At 33.8% G+C, this 17260-nt stretch overlaps 2 protein-coding genes across 4 annotated transcripts in view; both read left to right on the top strand.

Annotated features, from left to right (window-relative positions):
- Window positions 1-17260, top strand: part of tcp11l2 (t-complex 11, testis-specific-like 2) — a 35797-nt gene that overhangs the window by 1196 nt on the left and 17341 nt on the right. The window lies entirely within an intron of this gene.
- pkp2 (plakophilin 2) lies at window positions 1728-16791 on the top strand. The gene is made up of 13 exons (NM_001113433.1): window positions 1728-2200; window positions 2827-2900; window positions 4637-5241; window positions 6981-7128; window positions 8700-8907; window positions 9666-9843; window positions 11394-11511; window positions 11929-12090; window positions 12254-12436; window positions 13154-13307; window positions 13383-13575; window positions 14470-14557; window positions 16552-16791. The coding sequence occupies exons 1-13, from the start codon at window positions 1933-1935 to the stop codon at window positions 16618-16620; spliced, it is 2448 nt and encodes an 815-aa protein (NP_001106904.1). The 5' UTR covers window positions 1728-1932; the 3' UTR covers window positions 16621-16791.

A 17260-nucleotide genomic window follows, 5' to 3' on the forward strand; every position in this document is an offset into this window, starting at 1 on the left:
TATATAAGTATAAAATGTTTATATAGTGTGCTTTTAGTTCTTCAGATAAACAACAATAACCTTCCCTTACAGCCAAGATGCATATGTCATAATCTGAACATTACTTCATCGCCCTCTGTTGGTTAAAACAATGTATTGTTACAATATCTGTAGCTGTTTTATTTAACTGTCCAAAGGTGATATTTACATGTCTTTATAAACACAAAAGACCAGTTTAGTGTTGCACAGAGCAATTATAAATGCTTACATCAAAATACTGTATGTTTAATGCTAGTGCAGAGGTGGGTGAAAGCAGGCATAATTTAGTCTGCCTCTTATGCAGCATTGCATGAATTCAAAGTAAGCAAATTAGTTTCAAAAGTTTTCCAGCGATTTAAAACAATAAGCATGATTACTGACAGTAAGTAATTAATTTATTGTCATTTCAAAGGAGCATGATGTGTTGACCAAACAGAACAAATTTATATGTGACTAGAAATCCCACTTTTAAGATTAGCCTACACTGAAAGTATATATATATATATATATATATATATATATATATATATATATATATATATATATATATATATATATATATATATAAATAACAATGCATTGGCAGAAAATGCACATTGCCAGCTAGCAAGATTCATGTGGCTCAAATCCGGCCCACACCAAACACTTACATTAGGCCTACATACCGCATGCAATTATGGCACTTGGGTGGTATGCTCCTGTTTGCCAAATCTGGGCCACAATTAAGTCATAGCAATATCACATTTCAGCCAGAATTCAACCAAATGAACTACAACTGACCCTATTTTGGGCTACAGTTTGGTTTTGTTTTGGCCCCGAACCGGCCCACACTAGACACTTACATCCAGCCCACATCCAGAGTTTGCTGTGCCGAATTTTCACCAAAAGTGGCCCACATGTGTTTTAGGATAACTGGACCACTTTTGCCATATTTTCTATGGGCCACTATAGGCTCACAGCCACTTTGGGTTTAGACCTAGATTACCCTGAGATGACTATGCACATTTTTTTTTTTGCCAACTATGGCCCACATTTGTCCTCTGTCATTTGGGCCAAATTGATCATTTTCCACATGGGCCACATTAGGATCACGTTCAGATAACATTATGTCGTAAGTGCCAAATCTTTGTCTTAAATGGCCCACATGTGAATTGGAATCTTTGGCTCTCGTTTGCTATTGTACAGGTGGGCCACTTCAGGCTCACCTTCATTTTGTCTGGGCGGAAAGAAGACCACCTGTGCCGCATGAATGACTTAAGTGGCCCACATTTGTATGCTTGCTATCTAGGTTTTCTGTTCCGTTTACAGATAGCCTATTTCTTTCGACTTTAAAGCACACATGGCTAGTGCATAAATCAGAACAGGTTAAACACCTATAGGAAAATTGTATAGGAAAAAAATACTCAATTACATTTATACAAACTTTTCTGTTGGAGATTCGGAGTGATTCAAAATAAGACATTTTCTAATTGTTTCATATTAAAATAGTTTCAGATTATTTGACATCCTGAGACATTAGCAGAGTACCTCATATGGGCCCCGGGGCCCCTTTTTGTGAACTGCTGATTTATATAATAGCACAAAATATTCTCGTCATTAAAGTAATAACAGTGAATAACACCAAGACATAATAACTGTTGTGTGTTGCCATAAATGGTTACCATGGCAGAACATTTCACCTATACAAACTTTCGTGTGTGGCGTCACCTCTTGTGGGCGTGGCCTAATGATTAAAGGGTTCTGAAAGTTTTCTCAGTTGCTCTACAATAAACAATGCTAAGTCCACACATCACTGCCAGCCATTCCCAGCCACAGCAGAGTCGATATCCGCAGTGAAAGCGCCCGTCAGCCTCCACCTCCCCGAGCTCAGGTGTTCAGTCTCGGCCAGAAACACGATCTTTGGAGAGGTGACGCATGCTTAAACCACACCCTGAACACAAAGAACAACCGCAGGACTCCTTCACGCCCAGCGGAGACTCAACACCTGACGCTTCGATGGCGGAGGAGAGGGACTTCATGCGCTCCGTGCTGCCGGTTTACGACTCTTTCCACCCCGAAGACTCTTCACTAGCTTTACCGCTGGCGAACAAACTCACGCTCGCCGACGCGCACCGGCTGAACCGACTACAGCAACAAGTGCAGCTCACTCTCTCGCGGAAAAAAAGGAAACCAAAACCAGCAGGTATGAAGGATGAAACTGGCCGGTATCAAAGAAAACTCTGTGAAGATAAGAACTGTTTTGTTTTTGTAGTGGGATACAGCTGGTGTTTGTTTTGCTTTACAAGAACACAAGATGTCAGTCAAATGTTGGTGGTCAGAATTCACTTCTGTCCTTTGTTCTCAACTCTGTCCTTTCATTATTTGTTTTACTTTATTTATGGCTCAACCAATACACGAATATTGATTCGTGGTTTCTTTCTTTATCCTTTACGAAAACATTTGTGTTATCTGACTATCAGCCTTTGATGGTACTAGCATACTATGCATGATAGTATATGTAAAGTAGTATTTGCATAGTGCTTGCAGGTGTTTCAATGGATAGTTGATGGTCACATGTAGGTATAATAAAATGTAAAACCAAATACATAAATATATAATATAATAATAACTATGTAATAGCGATGTAGTGTAATAGTACATGTTTAATTAATAGGATTAGGCATCTCTTTCTCACTGTAAAATGGTGAACACTGTAGTTTCTCAGTACCCATTAATTTAAGCTAATTAATTAATTTTTAGGTTAGCATGAGTATTTATTCTGTTGTATTGTAATGTATGCAAATCATGTGTCTTTTGGGCCCATTGCAGATTCATCTCTTGCAGAAAGTCAGTCCAGCTGTCAAATTTCAAGTAGTTCATCTTTAGGAAGTCTACATTTGAAGGTAAAGACATCTGAGATAAACTTGTTCTTTATTGGGGGATGGGTTACTCTAAAAACACATTTGCATTATATTTAACTCGTATAATGACAGCAGGGCTGGTGTTCTGTCGATTTGTCCTACCTTGTCAGATTGTCCATCCTTCTATTTAAAAAGTACTGTAGGTTGCACATTTTGAGGATGCAATATGCTACCCATCAGTTTTTGCTACCAGTGTAAATTTTGATGTGGATAGTGTGATATGAAGCTGTAATATCGCCCTAATCTACCTAATTCCTAACACCAACTAGACATGGGTATAACTTTCTGATGGAATGATAGCCTTGGATAAAAATGCCACGCCAACATGGTATTGTGATTACTGCTCTAAAATAAATAATTTTAAAACGTTTGGAAAAAAAAACATTGAACACAATATATTTTATTTACAGGAAACCTTTGTAATAATTTGCAACATTAAACAAGTCAGGCTAAACAATTAAAATAAATCATTGACCTCTGCTATCTTCATTAGTTTCAATAACACAGATTTCTTTACAACACATTAAAAACACAGTAATATATACCTGATATATCCTTACATATACCTTAGTAATGTATAACACAAGTTTGTGCGGTTTTAAACCTTGACTTTTCCAAACCAAGGTAAACATTGAAATCGATTATCATCCCACGCCTAACCCCAACCTCAGAACCATTTAAATACAGTGTTGGCAGCATGATCTGATGGGTAGGATGTCAATGTCAGGATACCTGGGGTTAAAAATTGAAGTCTAATAATAATTATAAATGACAGATTACTTGTTTTAGGTCATGTACTCTAACTACTTATAGATTACTCTCAGTTTTGATTTGAATGTGATGTAAAATTAGAAATATTTTATATATATATATATATATATATTTTACAATATATTTTATTGTTTGTTGTTGTCAATATTGAATGCACTAAACATTGCATTGCAATGCCTTCCCAAATTACAGTGGGTTTACAAACAAAATAAAACACTTGAACACCCACATTGTCTTGTTTAAATGCATGTCATTTGTTTTTGGTACTTTTGACCTCAAATTCAAAAGGGTGCATATTTCAAAGCACACTAAGGAAATACATGTAAAAAAAAAAAAAAAAGATCAAATTATAAATAATTCACTACAATTGTGTGAATAAATTATCATTATAATAATGATAATAAGCATGTAATCCATAAAAATAAACTGTAATCTGATTATGAGATTTTAAAAATCATATATACGCTAATCACCAGTACTATTCATTGCAAAATTCAGATGATAATCAGTTAACACCCAACACTGATTTAGAGATTACTAGCACTGACTAATTTCCCAAAAAGCTCAATAAGCAACAGTATGAGTGTACTTGTGCACCATATTCCCTTTATAAAGACTTAAGATGCTTTTTATTGCAAGGAACGGACAGAAATATTAATAATTCACCCCCCCCCCCAAAAGCACTACCAATTATTTACTCAGCCTCAAGTGGTTTCCTTTTTCTTATGAACACAACAAAAGAAATTTTGAAGAATGTTGGAAACCAGTATCTGTTGACATACATAGCAGGAAGAACATACCATGGGTTTCCAACACACTTCAAAATATCTTCATTTGTGCAGAAAATAGACCACACTTTTGGTGCAAATGATGACAGAACTTTCATTTTTGAGTGATCTTTCTTTTTAATATCACTAATTTGAGATATTAACATATACTCTTTGCAGCGGACATTCTCCGTTAATCATGAAGCCACAAGGTCACTGCGGATGGTTGATCGATCTCAATGGCCAAGCATGGAGCCGCCTCTATTTCACAGAGGCTATGGAAGCTTTCGTTACACCCCTAAGAGAGCTGGTTTATGCTTGGGCTCTAACTCTCTGACTCTCCCTTCGGCCCCTACAACCAGCCACTTCCAAATGAACAAACTCCCTTTACGCTACGCCCACTCCGAGGTCCTGCGAAATCCACGCTTTGCAGGCCTGTCAGCAGCCACACAAATCCCCAGCAGCCCGGTGTATGAAAACCCCCACACGGATGATACAGATGATGTGTTTCTACCGAGCACTTCTGTAGAGAGGGGCCGGATGGAATCGGAAAAGCACACCCTTCAGCAGACCCTCTGTAAGCAGAGAGAGGGGGGTTTTGTTGCTCTCGAACAATCAGAGAACGTGTCCTGGCAGAGCCGCGTGAGGAAGCCGAGCCTGGAGTTTGTTGCAGGAAGACGACCCTCCCAAACTGGATCACTTATCAGCATGGAGGAGCAGTCAGGAAGTTTAGGGAGGATTGAAAAGCTGGAGGTCAAGCAACATGCAGTTACCACATTAACAAAGTGAGACAGTGGTTTACATTTACACACTTAAATAGATCATTTTGAGGGATGTAAACAACAAAAATGGTCCTAAATCTATTTCCCGTTTTACATTTTTAATTTTCCTAGCTTCCAAGAATCCAAAAATGTCCAAATATTGATAAATAAGGTTATGACAGCTGTTATAGCATTAAGATACTATTGTCTCTTGCAGTTACGAAATAGTTTGACAACAAGCAGGAAACATTCATGGGCCAATGACATGACTACATTGATATGATGCATACATTTAGTTTTTTAATGGTACATTTTTATAGTGTAAAATAAATATTTAGTAGTTATTCTCATATAAGTATACACTGTAACAAATTCTGCTTGCCTTACATTTTAAGAGTCCATTGAACTTATTATGTTAAACTGACTTAAAACGGCTTGCGTAACTTATAAAATTAAGTTAGAACTTGGTTTACAATGAACTAAAAACATATGTTGTCATGACTGATTGATTGTATATTTTTTATAGTGTAGATAAGTGTGTAATTTACACATTAAATGAAACAAAATCTTTATATACAAGCATTGTAAGTCTGAACGTTTGAAATGCTTCACTACAATGTCAAATGTAAGTAACTCAACAATTAGATTGTACATTTAAATGAATAAAATAAAACAATACAAATTTGTAATAAATGAAAGTATGCATTACGTTATATGTGAATTATTAATAATAAAAAGCATTAGCTTATTAGGTGTTATTTTTGAACAAGGACTGACAAAGTTTAAAAGTATAAATGCTTTCATATGATAGAATGATATATTTTTAATAGTAATAATTCATATAGCTTATAATTACTTTTTATTATAAGCTATAATTAATAGTTATGATAAATTATAATAATATATATGAAGAGTTCAGATGCAAAAACCTCTAAATGCCATCTGTAATGTTCTCCTAAAATGACTAAAATTGCCTTCTATGTTTATGTTCAGTTATTTCACTTTAAAGACAATGAAAAATATAGCTGCAAGCAGCAATTAAGGGGCCAAGCACTTCATAGCCAAAATGAGCAAAGCAGTCCAGACGCAGAATTTGAGCATGTGTCAGTGCCATAAACAAAAACTGCTTCACCTATTGACATGAATTAAATAACTTGTTCATCATTATAAAAGTAAAAGTTACTGAGTCTACACACAGAAGTCAGAGAAAAAGGCAAATTTTAGTGGAAATATCAAACAGCATTTAAAGGTTTTTGCGTCTAATATTTGCATATATAGTTTAATAGCAGTTATCTTGCTCATAATGTTAAAAGGTTTAATAAAATGCTTCAAAATACCAGATGTTGGTTTATTATTAGTTCTTTTAGAAGTAATAATAGGAGTCATTTAGAAGCCATTTTGCTTAATTGAAATATTTTTTTATAATGTGTTTTGTTACTTTATTTATTTTTTTGTTACTATTTATTTATTCATAAGTAATTAGTTTAAATGAAATGTATCTGCTTAAGATGAAACAAGTCTTTCTGTCTTACACTGTAAAAAAACACAAAATTCTTTCATATTGTCCCAACACAAATCTATTAGGTTAACTTAATCTCTTTTACAAATTTAAGTGGATTGAACATAAAACAGTTGACCCCCCCGCCAAAAAAAAAAAAAACACGTGTTGATTTGTGTTCAATATTGTGTTGTTTTAACTCATTTAAATAAGTAGTTTGAACAAGCAGCGAAATTCATTTTTTGAGTGTATGTCTGTGTTAAAGGAAGGGCAAACCAGGTGAACTCAGTGCAGAGATGACACTAAAAGAGGCTGTAAATCTGCTGACACAAGATAATAACATGGAAACACAAATCGCCGCTGCTAACTTCATACAGAACCAGTGCTTCAACAGTCCAGATGCCAAGAGAAAGGTAAGTGATACTCAACTCCCAAATAGCCCATGCTCGTATAGTCTGATCCACCCAAAGATGATGATATATCTCACACAAAAAGTCTGAATGGTTGCGGTGATAACAAACACCTCGGGCAAAATAAAACCGTGAGTCATAGCACTGCACAGCGAGGTGGTGCTTTAATTAAGTGGAAAACGGGCGTGGAAGAAAGTCAAAGAGAAGTATTTAGTGTGGTTTACATGTTTACTAAGTATGTTACGCGGTAAGTTATTAGAATTATGACAGTAGACGCCAGCGTTTATTTTATGCTGTTGATTTGACTTTATAAAGGTTCAATAAGGGTGTTTTTTAGGCATGCCATAGAAGAACTAGCTTTGTTTCCCCGATGGACATAAAAAGCTTTTTAAAACATTTTAATAATCTGGAAAGCCCCTTTCCACTGTAAAGAATGCATTGTGGAGTAAAAAGGAGCGATACTGGAGGCTGTTAAGTGAACTGCAGCCAATAAACTATTGTGCAGATTATAATATCCAGATACCATCCACACTGATAATATTAATGTTCAGATGCTTTGGGAGACATTACAGCTGACATTACAGCCGTTAGCAGATACATATATACTGTATACACACACACACACACACACACACACACACACACACACACACACACACACACACACACACACACACCATGTTTACATATGAACAGTGGTTCAGTACTAAGAAGCTTGACCTGACCTGATGGAACACATAAACAGAGGCTAAACAAGGATGAAAGGTCAACAGTATGGTTTAAATGTTTTGGGATGAAAAAGTTTTTTAAAGAAATTAATATTTTTCCTCAACAAAATTTAGGGTTTCATAGAATTCCTTCATGTTTTCCCAACACAAATCGAATAAGTTAATTTAATTGTTTTGACAAATTTAAGTGGACAGAACATAAAACAATTTAGTTGTCTCCAAAAAATTCAAGAATTGGGTTGATTCAGATCATTTTAATTGAGTAGTTTGAACAAGCAGGGAAAATATTTTTTGATTGAGGATTCATCAACTCTTGTGCATCCTTATGAACATTGTGGTTATTTTTGAAAAGTTTTTGCTTGTTTTTAATTTAGGTATGGATGTTGGCGTTTGTTTTGTGTTATATAGCCAATTTTGAATGTGTGTCAGTGTTTTTTTTTTTTCAGATCATTGACTTATTAAAAAGATTGTAATAATCTAAAATCTCTGTTTAGCAGTTGTAGCACAAATAAAATAATAGATTGAGTGTTTTTTTAAAAACACCTGTGACATTATGTAAAAAAAATAATATTTAAAGGAGGAAATTTTGGTAGTGATTATCAGGGATAATGCTGGTAATTAAATCTTTGTCAGTTGACTGAAAAGATGTTTAGGGTTAACAAAATTGGTTCTGTGGCATAAATACAAAAACCCTCTTTTGCAACCTTTCTTTTTAAGAGTGAATGATTAAAAAACAATTAAATACAAGTATTTTGTTGCATGAAGATCACTGACTAACATCAAGAAATAAAAAAAAATGCATAAGCTTTGACAAATTTTTAATTTCATCATCCTCCACCTTCTCAGATACTTCATCTTCAAGGCATCCCAAAGCTGCTGAAGCTGATGCAGAATGACAGCGAGGAGCTCCAGTGGGCCGCCGTCAGCTCTCTCCGAAATATTGTTTTTGAAAACAATGAGAACAAAATGGAAGTCAAAGACTGTGAGGGGCTTCCAGTGATCCTGAGACTCCTCAAGATCAATCGAGACATCGAAACCCGGCGCCAGCTCACTGGTAAACAAGTATTTCAGCAGACATTTCATTGTATTTAATTCACTTCCAACGTATCATACTGAATTTGCTTTGCCTTTTTGAGCACCAAAATAACAATATAAGAAAATTGTAATCATCTGAAAGCTTTCAAATGATGAATTTACACTGGATTATGTATCCCTACAGTGCAGGAAAGGTCCCTGCTGGGAAGTTATTTTAACTTGCATTATATTAAACCAGTGGTTCTCAATTCCAGTCCTCGTGCCAACAACCCCCCGGCACATTTTGCATGTACACATAAGGATTAGTTCATGGAGCACTCTGTTAACGACTTGATTATCTGAATCAGGTGTGTTAATTAGGGAAGACATGAAATGTCCTAGAATGAAGACTGGAATCGAGAACCACTGCATTATACTAACCTAAAACAGTTTTATAACTGACCTATAGTTAGCTAATTTAAATAAGTGGTTGAGGTTAGCCTTGTCAAGTATGATTTTATCTATACTTGAAATTAGACCTCTGCTTTTAACCAATCAAAGTGCACACACACACACACTTTGAGTGAGACGTGAGAGCACATACACACACAGGAGGCATAAACCCAGAGCAGTGGGCAGCTATGGCCAGGACTTGGAATTTAACCTGCAACCTTTTGATTATAAAGTCTAATTCCCTAGGCCACAACTACCTACAAACCCAACAAAAAGTACATGTTGTCATAACCGAATTGGTCATATATTATTTTTACAGTGTGTGCTCATCCACTAATGTTGCAGGTCTGCTTTGGAATCTGTCCTCTCATGATCTCCTGAAAGAGCATCTGTCCAGAGAAGCGGTCAAACCTCTCACAGACAGTGTTCTGGTGCCATGTTCAGGCATTTCCGAAGGCGAAGACCCTAAACTGGAGCTTCTCGCCGACCCTGACATTTTCTATAATGCCACCGGCTGCCTGAGGTATTGCCAGCTGATTCTGAAGCTATGAAAGAAAGCAAATAAAATAAAACAGGTTTATTTTGGCCAACCAGATTGTTGTGCATACATGGGGAAGTCCCAGAGAAAAGGTTGAGCTACAACTGCTTGAGTAATATATTATTAATTCCTGATTCTGTATATGAAGTGTATGTGTCACTGAAAGCATACACTTTTTTGTGAAGCTTCTCTAATATTTTTTTTATATACTCATTTAAATTTTTTATTTAACAAAAGGGAAAAATACCAATACAAATAATAATAATAATAATAATAATAATAATAATAATAATACAAATAATAATAATAATAATAATAATAATAATAATAATAATAATAATAATATAATAACACACTTGAACTTAAATGAACAGTTGACTGGTCACATATTTCCTTACAGATCACATTAACAAATACAAATAAAGATCAGTTTACATTGCGTAAAGACAAAAGTACTATCAGTTTATCCTAATATTGCAGGTATTTGTCCAGTTGTAGTTTTAAAAGTCGTCCTCTCTATATTTTGAACGTTAGATAGAATATCCAACCATTCAAATTTTGTAAGGGGTTCGAGTTGTAGCCACTTTCGAGTTACAGTTTTCTTACAGGTTGCTAGAAGTATTTTTAATAAATACTTGTCTTTTACCATTAAGTTGGCTACAATATTTCACAGGTAAAAAAAAAGTGTTCCCCACATTTCCTCCAGCACCCTATCCTTCTCTCGTGTTTGCATGCATGTTAACTTGTGGGTTATAAAATATCCGGTAAGAATCCTCCAGCAAAAATCTTGCCGCATACCAGAGTTGGAAGAGGTGACCTGTACTGAGCAGATATTCAACCAATCTTCCTCTGAGATAACTAGGTTGGATCTCTCTCCCATTTAGCCTGATGTCATTTGTTGAATGTTGCTTGGTGGATTGGATGAAAGAAAACAATTTTGAAACAAATCTCCTATTGTCTTTGTTCTTATAGATGTCAATAACTAAGTCAATTAAGTTGAAAATGTAAATGTTTTATTAATAATAATAGGAGTATTTTTCTTTTGTTTTAATAGTTTAGGTTTTAAATTAGGGAATAATAATAAAAAAATAATAAATAAATAAATAAATAAATAAATAAATAAATACTTTTATTGAATAAGGATGCATTAAAGTGATCAAAAAATATGAAATGTTACAAGCTGTTCTTGTAAACCAATGTCATGTTTTCCACCAATAACATTAATAACTTTTCAACAATTTTTTGAGCATTAAATCAGGATTTTGGGATAATTGCTGAAGGATCATGTGACATTAAAAACATGTATTGATGCTTAACAAATTCAGCTTTAAAATCACTGAAATAAATGACATTTAAATTGAAGTAAAAAAAAAAGTCTGTTTTACTCATATTGACATTTTATATTGTATTTAAATGAAATAATTTGCATATAACTAAATATAATTGCATATAACTAAACAATGTGATAAATAATATTACTGACAATACTATTATTATTTTTAGTTATTATTATTATTTATTTATTTTTTTTAAAGAAATCTGAGTTCAGCTGGTCCAGATGGGCGTAAAGTAATGCGGGACTGTGAGGGTCTCATTGAGTGTGTCATCTATTACATCCGTGGCACTATTGCAGACTACAAACCTGATGATAAGGTAAAGAGCTACTCACATTAAACCCACATCACTATAAACACTCTTTTATTTGTGGCTAATATTTTAAGAAACCAGATTTATAGGTACAACTTGAGATAAGATAAAAGATAATATATGTAATATGACAACTTTTTATAGAAACTTTTCAGAAAACAAAACTTCCTTAAAAAAGCATTTATTGAAACTAAGCTATGACATGGCTTGACGTAATAAGCTGAAAGAAAAAAGATGATTGTATATTTTGAAAATAATTATTTTTAAAAATAATAATTAAAAGATAATAGTAATAATATATTTTTAGCTATTTTGTCTGTAATTATTTCAGATATGTTTAATATTATACGATCGATTGGATCTTAAATTATTATTCAAACTTTGTGTGGTGAACATATCATTATTAAACTGTTCATTTTCCAGGCCACAGAGAACTGTGTCTGCATCCTGCACAACCTCTCGTATCGATTTGATTGCGAAGTGCCTCGTGTGGATTCACCTGTAGCTCAAAAGCCCAAACAAACTCACACTGAAACCAGCAACCCGGGCTGTTTCATTATCAAGACTCCTAAAAACTCTGCAGAGGTCAGTATTACATCTTTCAAAACATCTTTTAAACTCAAACAAGTGATGATTGAATGCCATCGTTGATAATTACTAGACATCTTTGCGTTGAGTGTTTTGCCTGACCATCCTTAATGCAAATGTAATGGTGCCAAACACAAATTGTGTTTGTCTGTCACCTCAGAATCTGGAAGCGGATGAAGATTATCCTGCACTGGAGGAGAACGGCAGTCCTCATGGTGTGGAGTGGCTCTGGAGCGCCATCACTGTACGCATGTATCTGTCGCTCATCGCCGTCAGCACAAACCAACACACCAAACAGGCATCCATTGGCACTCTGCAGAACCTCACAGCCTGTTCTGGAGAGGTATGACGTGGAAATGATTGTTATTAAAGGGATAAATGACCTAAAGATTAAATTGGTCATCATTTAGTCTACTTAGTGTTCACTTTTCTGAGATTAAATTTCTGAGATTATAGGTTCATTTTTTTTAGTTAAAGCATGTTTCTAGCATTAATTAGCAAGCAGTTTAGCATTTATTAGCATTACCCAAATAGTACACATATGTCTAAAATGTGACGATTAAAAGGTCTTCATTAGGTCTGTTTTACAACCTTTCTAAATTACTAACAAAATTAGCCATCATTTATTTACCAACAAAACCTGAAAACTGTGGTCATTTAATCATGGTTCATCATGGTTCTTCTTCAGTTACCACTGTATTACAATTGTGGTTATACAAATTTTAATTGTGCTAAAAATAACTATGGTTAATTTTCGTAAGGATTTGCTAGCATGAATTAACATTGTTTTTTAACGTTAATACAGCTAGTGTGCTTCTAGTATGTCGTCAGCATGGTTAAACCATGCAGATAGCAAGATTTAGCCTGTTTTTAGCATGCTATAGGCCAATTTTTAGGCTTGGCTAAGGATGTAAAATATTGATGATTAAAGAGTAAAAATAACAATGTGCACAGATTTATAATAAATACTGAAATATATTTTAAAAATCTGCCAATTTATATGGATGAAACAGATTGCTGCTTTAAAAAAAAAAAAAAAACGTTTTTTCATTCCCATTAGATATCCCAGGCCATCGCACACTTTATTGTGCAAAAAGAGGGAGGCCTGTCTCAGGTGAAGAAGTTGCTTCAAGAAGCAGAGAAGGAAGAGCTCCGAATATCTGTGTCACTGCTTAAGAACATCTCTCGCTATCGAGAACTGCACGCAGATATTGGTGAGCCACCAACATACTATCAGTAACAGCCCATGACACTGTCAGTATAAAAATAAAATTAAAAAATTTCTACAGTTAAACAGGTGTTACCGGAGCTGGTCGCCATCCTGCCAAACTCTGACCGAAATGTGGAGCAGCCCATAGAGATCACCGTCACCATCTGCCACATACTTATCAATCTGAGCCAAGCATCTGCATCAAACACCTGTGCCATCATAAACCAAGGAGCGTTGCCCAAAATCATCAGCATCAGCTCCAAAGACAATGGGTATAAAAAGAAGACTCTTAAAGTGATTGTTCACACAAAGAAATTAATTCTGTCATCATTAACTCACACTCAGGTCGTACTAAACTTTTAGGAATTTCTTTCTTGTGTTTAACACACAATGAAATTTTCTGAAAAATGTTGAGAATAAGCAGCCATTTACATCCATAGTAGGAACATACTCTGGAAGTCAGCTGTGTTTTCCCCAACATTCTTTAAAATATCTTCCTTTGTGTATTAACATAAGAAAGAAACTCACTCCGGAGAGAAAGACAATGATAACAAAATTTTCATTTTTGGATGAACTGTCCATTTTAGCCATATGATATTCAGTAGAATTCCGAATTATTAGCCCCCCTGTTTATTTTTTCCCCCAATTTCTGTTTAACAAGAGAGAAGGTTTTCTCATCACATTTCTAAATATAATAGTTTTAATAACTAATTTCTAATAACTGATTTATTTTATCTTTGCCATGATAACAGTAAAAAATATTTGACTAGATATTTTTCAAGACACTTCTATACAGCCTAAAGTGACATTTAAAGGCTTAATTAGGTTAATTGGGTTAACAAGGCAGGTTAGGGTAATTAGGCAAGTTATTGTATACCGATGGTTTGTTCTGTAGACAATCAAAAAAATATATAGATTAAAGGGGCTAATAATTTTGACCTTAAAATGGTGTTCAAAATAAAACAAATAAAACTTTCTCCAGAAGAAAAAATATAATCAGACATACTGTGAAAATTTCTTTGCCCTGTTAAACATAAATTGGGAAATATTTAAATAAGAAAAAAAATTAAAGGGGGCTAAAATTCTGACTTCAACTGTATAATAATCCTCACAATAACAGTCATTTATGTTCATTTGTGTTATTTATTGTGTTTGATAAAATGTAGGTTTGGACCCACACGGGCTGGCCAAGCAGCTTGTGTTTTACTTCATACCCTGTGGAGGCATTCAGAACTTCATAGCAGTTTTAAGAAGGTGAGATTACTACATGTTTGAATAATATTCCCCTTTTTCCACAAATGCCTACTGCGGTTTAAATATATGTTGATTTTCTGTCATTTTTCATTTCCAAGTGCCAAAAATAATACTGAAAACTGAGTGAGAGGATTTTTGTTTTTTTATTTTATCCATCACACACTTTGCATTTCAATGTGACATTAGTATTACACGCATATCTGTGGCCAATCACATTGCTGCAGTAAGACTTGTTTTGAGTTTTTGATGTGGTTCATGCTCTGTATTGAGTAATTAGTTAATTACTATAATTATTGTCCTTTTAATCATGCATTATGATTGGTTCTATAAAATAATATAGGGTTATTCTCAAATATACAAACATATGGACTTTCTTCAAAGCTAGTTATGGCTGCTTCAATACGCTGCTTCATGAAGCAACAAATCCTTTGCGAATCTTACATATCGAATTTGCAAAGTCACTTTATTTCAGTAAACGGGGATTCAAAACATTTAGAAAATTCAATGTTTTTTTGGTAGGTATTCATTCCTTAGTGGTAAATCTCTGAACAGGTTTTATAATTTTATGTATATATATATAACAACTTTATAGATGTTTCAGTGAGACATTTTTTAAAACGAAAGGGAATAATATTAGTTAATAGTTTCTTGTTGCCATGTTTAGCAGAGCCCACAGTGGAACAATAAAGTTAAAAATATTAAAACATATTTTATTATTCAGTCACTTAATATTTAATGACATTAGATCATAAGCAAAGTACATCTGATATAATATACTTCAACAAAAAATGTGCAGTGTTTGAAAAAGCCTGTCATATTGAACGCTTTTTTGTTGCATTTACACTGTTTTGACCAGCAGGCGACACTATCATGTGGTGATTTGAACTATTCGAAAGAGTGAATCATTTCATCTTTACAAAAGCTTTGCTTTACCTATAACTATTCGCAACAAAGCATCATAAGCAAATAACAAATAAGCACAGAATATTAATAAGTCCAATTTAGTTAAACTAGTGATGTTGTTATTTGTTTGCAATAAAAAGTGATGTATTTTATTTCAATTGAATTCACATTTATTTTATTTAGTTCATTTGGTGAATTCATGACCGTATTTGTAGAACAGAACACAGTTGTTCATTTATATGCCTGATAACACTGATTTTTTACAGTTATGCATTGATGCAGATTTGTGTCAATTCACATCATCGTCTGACCTCATTACTCTGCTCCCCTTTGTTCTGATCATTTATGCCTCACTCCCTTACTCTCACCATCTATAAAAGTGGGAAAACACTAACAATAAGAGTAATAGTCAGTAATATGAAGGAAAAAAGGCAGAAAGATGTGAATACTATCAATAATAAAAATAAAAAAAAACATTTAAACACAATAAAAACTAAGATTTATGTCTTTATTATTTTTGATAAAAGCTTTGACTAAAAGTACAATCTGAAAAATGCATTTATATATATATTTTCCCCTTCACTTTCCTTTGCCTTTATGTTTTTCCCTTCACATTCACTTTTAAGCATTAAACCACAGAGCTTTTTATTCAATATACACATTTAAATAAATTTAACAGTCTTTTTATAATCACACAAAACCATATTGGATAACTCTGGAATTGAAGCTGTTAATTTAAAAAAAGTTACCTGTCAGTTAGTAACACATCAATTTTAATTTAATTTGGTACTTACTTAACATGTCAACACATAACTTGAGTTTCACATTTATAGTTCTTTACCTTACATTTCCATATCTAAAAATTAATGAACAAAATAAATAAAATATCACACAGTTTAACGGACAATTATATATCCCACAATCAGATAAATCTTAATTATTCCATAGGAGTACATTTTGTCTTCTTTTAAAGTCATATTTAGTAGCCCAGTCCTGGTTGAACACTGAAATCAGATGCTATTGTTTCAGATTTTGCTTCCATCTCGAGCATATTTACCCATGTTGTCTGTTTTTTTTTTTTTCTGTGGCAGGCTGGTTACCGGAAAACTGACTTCATAAACAACAGAACGGTGAAGGCTGTGAATTCTGCTCGAGAATAATGGAATCCGCAAATATATAATGGAAAAAACTTTTTTTTTTTTATAAAATATTATAAATGGTGCTAATAATATTGTGTATATGTGTGTGGGGGGCATATGCACATGTGTATATGAGTTTGTCATAATTTATTACTTAATAGTTTTCTATGTAGCGTTGAATGGACACACCTTTGTTTTATTTATTTTTTACTGACCTTTTTTAACATTTTTTACTGTGTTTCGACTGTGATTAAAAGCATTTTTATTAACAAATCTGTGTGTTATTTATTTTTTGTAATGGGTGAAACTTATTTCCACTCTTTATATTTAAACATTGTCGAAGACTTACGCATTTTCAAATAAACCTGAATATATTCTCCAGTCACCGAAGGGTTAATGTCTGTTTGTTTAGTTACTATGGTTCTGTTTGGGTACAGTCTGCTCTCGGCGCTCTAGTAAACATCGTTTACGTAAAACATTAATAAAGATAGCTCAACGGAATTTGCATTATAATGTGATGCTGTCGATGCTTTCTGTAATCTGAGAATCAAGCTTGAGGTTCAGGAAGTGATTTTGAGTCGTTTGAATAAAAACAAACCATCATAAACCTCAGTGGGAGGGATCAAGCGAAAGATTGAACTCGCTTTATGATATCAAAAAA

Source organism: Danio rerio, chromosome 4, assembly GCF_052040795.2.
Source record: "Danio rerio strain M-AB ecotype USA chromosome 4, GRCz13ab, whole genome shotgun sequence".
Taxonomy (NCBI): domain Eukaryota; kingdom Metazoa; phylum Chordata; class Actinopteri; order Cypriniformes; family Danionidae; genus Danio; species Danio rerio.

Excerpts from the sequence above, each read along its gene's own strand:
- pkp2 (NM_001113433.1), top strand. The coding sequence starts at position 1,933 with ATGCTTAAACCACACCCTGAACACAAAGAACAACCGCAGGACTCCTTC. Across the intron at positions 5,242-6,980 it reads GCAGTTACCACATTAACAAA|GAAGGGCAAACCAGGTGAAC; the intron begins GTGAGACAGTGG and ends TCTGTGTTAAAG. Across the intron at positions 14,558-16,551 it reads TTCATAGCAGTTTTAAGAAG|GCTGGTTACCGGAAAACTGA; the intron begins GTGAGATTACTA and ends TTTCTGTGGCAG.